Here is an 8,440-nt window from a genome sequence, read left to right as displayed (position 1 = left end):
ACCCAATTCCACCACACCGCAGCTCACCACACCCAATTTCACCACATGACATGATATCACTTGATGTGGCATCAAAGGCAACATCATTTGGCATAAAATGAACCAAAATAAATAAGATTTAGATAGAGGTGAAAAAAGGGATAAAAAGGAAATACAACTGAAGAGTGTGCGATGTTATATTGTGGTGTGTTATGCTTCATATGTTATGTTATTTATTCTTATGTTATGGTTATGTTATGTTATGCCAAGTACTAAGCTAAACTCCCCTCCACTTAACCCATTCCAACTAATGTTATTTTAGCTCATTCAACTTACATAAACTATCCTTAATTTTATCGGTTGAATTTCAACCGCTGGGCGAACACTAGTATACATAAATGTGCTTTGAAATGTTGTATATCCATCAACACCACAGCACGCGATTTATACGGATAAGCATGTACTTTGTATATACATACACATGTGTACCCAGCCAGCAATGAAACGTAAATTTTCCGTATCCGGCAACGAAAGCTTTCAGAAGGTGCCGGGTTCGAATTCCGTCAGGAGCTTACTATTTTTTATTTTTTATTTTTTTTTTAACCATGGAAGAAGATCTGTGAAGTGCGGAAGGAAAGCGTATTGAACAAAAAATTCAATCAGAGAAAACAGCCAAAAAAGTGTCCGTTTCACAAACAATTTTCGGTAGTTGTCTGTACATAAAATGGAATCGGTAAACGGACAAAAATCCGCTCTTCATCAACTTTTTTTTCCTTTTTCGGAACGGTTTTCAGATTTTTTGCTGCCTGGCAAACACCCAGCAAACACGGTTTCAAACGTTTGAGAAAAACTTATTTCTCAATTTGATATCAAATGTTTTTTTTTTTCAAAGGATTCTTAAATTGAAAACGAGGTTTACATTTCACATTTGAAATTAATTTGAGATTGATTTGAAGAAACATGGCAAGTGTCAAATGATATTAAAGTGCGCCGTTAAATCAAAATTGGTACATAAGTATAAAATTAGATTCAATTTGAAAAAAAGACAATGAATAGAAAAAAAATATTCAAAAGAAAGCCCGCTAATAGTGGATTTGATGTTTGTGCGGATTGAAGAAGCTGCAGCCCTTCAAGACCAATTCATTAGAAATAACTTTATCTTAATAGTTTCCTTTGTTATGTATGTACAGCGCGAAGAAGAAAAAAATATAAAATATACATTTTCTATAATAAATTTTATTTCCACATTTGAAGTACAATTGATAAATAACCTTAGGAATTGATTTGAGAGTTAACCATACTCTCAAATGGACATCAAACTCCCCTTTTTATTGAGAAAGCTGTTATTTTCAAATCATTTTCAAACGTTTGACATTTGAGAAAGGGCTTTAGATTTCAAATCATCCTAAAATGTATATCAAACCTAATTGTTTGCTGGGTACGTGCAAACGGTTGTTTATTGTATTTTATGCCTGTTGAATGAACCCTCGTAACCATGCCTACCTAATTTTAAATATTTAACTTAATTACCTACTTTGTAAACATGTTTTTCAAATTAAACTCCAAAGTTCCCAACAATAATAGCTCGCTTCATGTAGCAGTATAAATTGAACTGACCTTTTCGCATTAGGCACATTCTCAACATCTCTACAGTGCAAAGTATGTCGCTAGATGTCTAGCAAATCCGATCTTTCTACTTATTTTATTTTGAAGCAAGCAGTATTTTATAAAAATCTCCTTTAAAATACTCGAATTTAACGAAATGTACGTTCGCAAACGTCCAGTGCCAGTGGTTGCGGTCGACGAGGATGCGCCACCAGCCGCTCAACCCTTCCTCATGAACTTCGCACAACCAGCTGAACCGGAACCATCACCACTACAACAGCTTGCTGCCATTGCTGCTATCCTTGCTGCGCAGAAACGACGTGAAAATGATTATCGTGATTCGGATAGTGATGTGGATGATGACACGGAATTTTTTAACAGTGTCTGCTTGCCGTTCCGCATGCGTATAGCAGCCACACCATCCTCCATTGGTGGTGAGCAAATGGTGAACGTGGCTGATAAAACCATGAGACGAGTTTTGGCGCAACGTATGCCGCAGCAATCAATAATATGACGGAAGAAAAGGCAGTGCAAATTAGGCTGCATTCCAAAACGACAAAATACAAAGCATCAGTCTCTGTTACTTACAAACCCCAGTAGATTGTAATGTTTGAAGCTAGTTTGTGCGGTTTAGAAATAAAAGCGACTGATACTTTTGTATTTTGATGTTTTGGAATGCAATTGGTTATTCTTTTTAATTGGTACGGAATTTAAAATATGCCAAACATAAATTTATAAAATCGTTTATCTTGTGGAAAATGCAAAAGAAATATATATACAGTGCCGAACAAAACTATTGGCACAGTGAATTTTTCGCGATATATACAAAGTTTTTTATTCAAATTTATTTTCGATTATTTTTTGTAAATATATATATAGTTCATTTTACACCAAAAAACATAAAAATAAAATCTCTAAACTTTGGGCAAAACTCAGGAAAATTCAATAAATTTGCACACTAAGAGTGCTTGCTGAAGATCTGACAGAACAAACTGAAAATTTTCGGAGTGCTAATGAAAAGCTCTGCAGTGAAATTAAATCGTTAGCAGAGGATAAGAACAAAAAAGGCCACTGTTTTCTCATCACATATTATGTACTGCTGTTAACCAACCACCAAATGCTGTAGAATGCGAAAACACAACTAATATTGTGATTTTGTCTTCTGATGCTGATTGCGACACAGGCGATGTTGCTGCTGGTGCTGATTGCTACCAATGCTAAGGGGCATAAAACTAAGTTCGGCCAGATTCCCGCGCATTCTGATGTTAAGAAACCCGATAAACTGCCCATTGCTGATAATTTACAATCGCCTCGCTCAACACCTGCTGCTGGCGACGTTGCTGGTGGTGCTGATGCACGAATTTGCCCTGCTATTGATGGTAGCTGTGGCGACGCGATTTCTTGTGGGTTCATTGATCAACCTGAATAACACTGACTCATTACTGGATCAGCTTTGCGTTCGTGTTGATGGGTCATCAACTTCTGGTTCTTTGTTTTTAGTTGCGTCGTATATTTCACCAAATAGTGTGGATAGCCTATAGAGAGCTCATGCTGACAACATTACGTGTTTTGTTCGCAAAACGATGGGGGACAATTTTATCTGTGTACTCGGCGATTTTAATCTAATAGTAATGTTAAGTGGTCAAATAGTTATTCTACCAATGGGCTTACTCCTACTAATCTCTCTTCCTTTCCTGAATCTTATCTTATTGATAATTTACTTAGTCTTTACCTATCGTAAATTAATAATTATGTAAACGAGCTCGATAGAATTTTAGATTTAGTTTTCATTTGTGATGGGGTAAATTACAACATTACCAAATGTCTTGCCCCAATTACAGCAGCAGGTCTGCATCATGTTGCGCTCATTCTTAACATGGAATTTTATTATTTCGCACCGACCACTATAGGTACCAATAATATTGCCTTCAATTACGCTCGCTGTGACTTTGAAGGCATTAACAATTTGTTCGCAGACCTGAACTGGTCCGACTTGCTCGACGACTTGGATGCCGACAACTGCTTTAACACCTTCAAGACAATTTTGTTTAAAGAAAAGAAGCTCAAAAATCAGCGAAATAAATATTACAACAAGTATAAATCAATCAATAGTCCGAGTTACTACTCAATGTACAAGCGGTTGTTAAAAGAGTTTAACTGCCTTGACAAGTTTCTCCACAAAGATTATGTCCTTAATTTCGAACTTAATATTAAATCTAACCCCAAAGCCTTCTGGAATTTTGTTAAATCTAAAAAGTCATGTTCTACTATTCGCTCTTCAATTTTCCTCAATAATAAATCTGCGGATACTACCGCTGATGTTGCTAATCTGGTCGCTGATTTCTTCAAATCCAATTTCGAATGTGATTTAGACACAAATCTTGATATTGGCCCCGCATCCGGTGTTAGTTCCTCATTTGGCTTTGGTTCTCTATACCTCTCATACGATGACGTAGTGAAAGGTGTTGTTTATTACCAAAAATCAACGCGATTTTCTAGCGACTTCACACTTACACTTTATTATACAAAATTTGAATGGGCTGTAGAACTGCATACTTAGAATTTTTCTAAAAAATCTGAATAAAAAGTTGCAAATGAGTGTGCAAATTTAATGAATTTTCCTGAGTTTTGCACAAAGTTTTGAGATTTTACTATTACGTATGTTTTCTGGTGTCAAATGAACAATATTTTTATAAAAAATTATCGAAAATAAATTAGAATAAACAACTTTGCATATATTGCGAAAAATTCACTGTGCCAATACTTCTGTTCGGCACTGTATATATCTTGGGTGTTTTAAGTTGTAAACTAAAATTTTAACAAAATGTCGCAATCCTAACTCAAGTATTGTTTTATAAGGTTTTATTTAATGGTGATGATCCTCAACGAACCTCATCGATCAGCGTTGTTCTCTTTTCGACCAGAGTCCTGTGTTGTAGAAATGCAAAAAACCGGAGATTATGTTATATGGAAAAAATGCCGCAAAAAACATAAAAAAAATCAACGCCAATTCTTAGCTACTTAAACTTTGCTTTTGTTGTTCTAAAACTTACAAAAGATATGAATAAAATGTTTGAAATTTTGTTCAAATTTTGTTTATAACATTTATGGCCTTATGCATAAAAAATAAAAAGCTCTATAAAGTGACATTTTCATCAAAAAATTTCGATTTATAAAGAAGTTAAAGTCTTCGTTATTATTTATGAATTTGTGTGTTAATCTTTTACATCTGCATTTTTTTGTTTTGGAGAAACCCTATAATTGTTATAAACTACGTAGTTTTTTATTATGTAACATTTAACAGTAGAATCGATTTTCTTCAACATCACAACTTACTATGTATGTACTTTGCACTAAATTTTTTTTATGCAAAACATTCATTTTTAAGCACCCGTTTTCAATCTCATATAAAAATTTAGGAGTACCGTTAATTTCTTCATAATTCAATAATCGGATTTGAGCCATATTATTATGGGACCACCACTGAGGTATCACCTTTGCGGTAAAAAAAATCGAAATCGGTTCAAGTGGTAAAAAAAAAATATTCCGACAAATTGACAGCCTTCTTTTTATGAAGTCGGTTAAAAATAAAAAAGGCGCAAATCTGGCTCGAAAAAAATCCCTTCTTAACTGCATTGTAAATTAATCAATTCAGTTGAAATATGTAGGCTCCTATAGGGAAGGGAGCAATAATAAAATTTAGCAAAACATTTTTTCTTGGGAATATTTTTAACCAGAACGGGTATCTTCTTTTGTGGGCTGATCAATCTTTGGACGTCTTTGTCCCACTTTTGTGAAAATTACAGTTAGAAGGCTAAAAAGTTCCACAATACTTTTAAGAATAAAATTTTACTAGGGGTTACCAGAGTCGAAATTTTTTTGCAGATTAAGGGGACGCGTAAGCACATAGGTTATGTTAGGTTAGGTAAGCGGGCTGCCTCCGCATATGGAGCACACTTGGACTCGACTGAGCTGTCATTGTGATGCCCTTAGAGGGGAGAGGGAAAAGGACACAGAAAGGCCGGAAAAGAGAGGGTTAATGGGTAGGGGAAAGAGGGGCGAAAGCTATGGGAGAAAGATGACACCTTTGGCTTTTTGCCGGAGAAATGCTCCGTGATTTTCAGTCGACTGATGTCCACTCCCGAGAGCTCGTCGGGAGTGTGGAAAAAGTGAGATCCAAAGAGCTCAAACCTTAGGCTCGCAAGGGCAGGGCACCAGAGCAGCAGATGTTGAAATGATTCCACCTCATCGTCCTCCATGCAGCTGGTGCAGTAAGGGTTATGCACGACATTCAGCCTTACGGCATGGTTACCAATCACACAGTGACGAGTAAGCAGCCCCACCAATAGTGTGAGATGCAGCTTGCTTAGTCTCAAGAGCTCCCCAGACCGCCTCCGGTCGACCCGTGGCCAGAAGGACTTTGCCACCTTGCACTCCAAGGTCTTCGCCCAGCGATCGCTGAGCTGACTAAACTCGCATCTGTTCAGAACCACACGAGGTCAGGGGAGCCCTCAGACCCGCCCTAACCGAAAGTAATTCCTCAATGGCCCCCTGCCTTGCGTGCACATCAGCCATGCACTTGCCAGCGATTTCGCTGTGACCTGGAACCCAAATAAGCTTAATAGCAAAATATTCAGACGCGATCGATAGAAAAGTCCAACACTCCCTCACCATTTTCGAATGCACCGTCAGGAAGCCAAGAGCCCTGAGGGCTGCTTGGCTGTCAGAATAAATATTTACAGTACCAGATGTTACACAAACCCGAAGCCTCTTTTATCGCGGCCACCTCGGCCTGGAAAACACTGCAGGGATCCGGTAACATAAATTTTCCCGTTGATGGAGAGTCCTTCGCAGAAGACATCTCTACCCACCATCCCATCTATAAATAAGTTTACAGATCCTCGATTCCAGATACTGCACCTCTCCCAGTCTCCCCTCGCTGGAATGTGGGGGGTAAAAGATCCATTCGGGCCCAGAACCAACAAGCAGTGGTCTGTCCGAGTCGGTAGGAACCCGAAGCCTTTTAGAATTCTGGAGTGCCCATAGCTTCTTGAGGCGAACTTAAAGCCCACCCCACTTAGCCTTACTGCGGCGCGCGCAGCGGCAACCCTGCTAGCTATATAGGCACAACATTTAAGCCCAAGAGTAGGCGCGGTTCGAAAGGCCCCATTGATTCCAATTAAGGTGGTTCTTTGCGCCTCCTCCAGCTGCTTGACAATGTGGGCCTTGTCAAGTGCGTTCCACCAGACGAGTATCCCATATATTAAGAGCGAGAGGCTCCTCGCTTGTCAATGGCCCCTCTACAACAATGCTACTGTAGGCTTCCTGACTCTTTCCTCCACGTTAGGTTTACAGGAAAGCTTACTATCAAGGATCAAGCCCAAGTCCTTCACCCTGTCAGAGAGCCTTAGAGGAAGACCACTCATTGAGGGAAGACGGCAGTTGCGTCTTCTACCTCCTAGTAAAGAGAACAAGCTCCGTTTTACTGGGATTTAAATCCATCCCGCAGCTAGAAGCAACCACCCGACAGCCACTTCTTTCCAGAGCCACCAGCAGGTCATTGATGACAACGACCCAAAGCAACGTAAAGGCACCGACCGCAGATTCGACTAAGCCCCGCACCAACGGAAGGTGTCTGTCCTCGCGAAGCGTAAGCACATACTATTTCATTGAAAATTACACAATTTCTACTCAAAACCCTCTATAAAAATAATTGTGATGCGATAGGGCAAAATCCTACAAGCGTTTGACCACCCCCTATTTGTAAGTTAGGTCCTACAATAACTCTTCGAAAAAAAAAACTGAGAAAGAAAAACCATCGACCACCCTTTTTTAGCCCCCCTGTGTTCGGCAACTCAATTTTTACATGCGCTGCGACTAGCCTCGCAGTGTTCAAAACAAAAATGGAAAAAATCTTCAGTTTACGAATTTTCGACTAGTATTTTACGAGTATAAAACAAATTTACTTTCTAAAAGTTTCTTTAACTTCACATATTTACTATTGTTTTTCCCCTAACAGGCAAAAAGGCACAGCGAATTCATAAATGATGTTTCGGCGAGTCGGCAATGACCGCAGTCGATGCGCCAAAGGCGTCACATGCAAGTCGATTGTCGCGTGACAACACCACATTTTTGTCGTTTACTAAATCCAGGACCAGGTGTCGGCCGTAAATATTAATTTAAGGTAAATGTAAGAAAAATAGGAATGTATATTCATAGTAGCTACAAATTGATCACAACAGCAGAGACAAAAGTCCAAAAAAATGGCGTTATATCACTGTTAGTTTGTAAGAGTAAATAAGAAAATGTGAACGTAAACACTTTTTATACAATAAGTACATATATAACATACCAACAACAACAATATTAAGTCAACTGTAAGAATTACATATATTTTATAGGTATATACTATACTTATGTATGTACATATACATACCTACCAGGTCCATATCTGACTCCCTAAAATACCTCCTAACGGTACATAAAAATAAAGTTTTTTTGACCTTTCTATACATATGTATATAGATATGTATGTATTTTGGGCACAAAAACATAGTGGCACGCAAATTTACTTCACACTAAGGGTCGTTTTCTTATGTAACCTTTAACTTTAAAGCTGACTTTATATTTAAAGTTTACATTAAAATTTATGGTTATGTCTAAAGTAAAACATTTTATTATCGGTTTTAAATTGGTTTTCAATCAAGAGAAATATGTACATACGTCAAAAACCGATAATAGAAATGCTTTATTTTAGACATAGAAAGTGAGCTTTAAATTAAAGGTTACTTGAGAAAACGGCCCTAAAAGGAATATTTTATGGGTACATAAATGCTTTCAATACAATTTGGTATGC

General features: G+C 37.9%; 1 protein-coding gene across 2 annotated transcripts in view; it reads left to right on the top strand.

The window, feature by feature from the left end:
- The window catches only part of Ppcs (phosphopantothenoylcysteine synthetase), a 51,666-nt gene extending 43,425 nt beyond the window's left edge, over positions 1-8,241 (top strand). For both annotated transcript variants that reach the window (XM_017615181.1, XM_017615180.1), the window contains exon 6: positions 7,604-8,241. In XM_017615181.1, coding sequence (XP_017470670.1) covers positions 7,604-7,654 — 51 coding nt within the window. In that variant the 3' untranslated portion in view covers positions 7,655-8,241. The remainder of the gene's footprint in view (positions 1-7,603) is intronic.
- Positions 8,242-8,440: the final 199 nt, after the last annotated feature.

The sequence above is a fragment of the Rhagoletis zephyria genome, unplaced genomic scaffold (genome assembly GCF_001687245.7).
Source record: "Rhagoletis zephyria isolate East Lansing unplaced genomic scaffold, Rhagoletis_zephyria_1.1 Rzeph_scaffold_00974, whole genome shotgun sequence".
Taxonomy (NCBI): Eukaryota; Metazoa; Arthropoda; class Insecta; order Diptera; family Tephritidae; genus Rhagoletis; species Rhagoletis zephyria.
The sequence above is the reverse complement of the archived record's forward strand: the minus strand, read 5'-3'. Positions and strand labels throughout refer to the sequence as shown.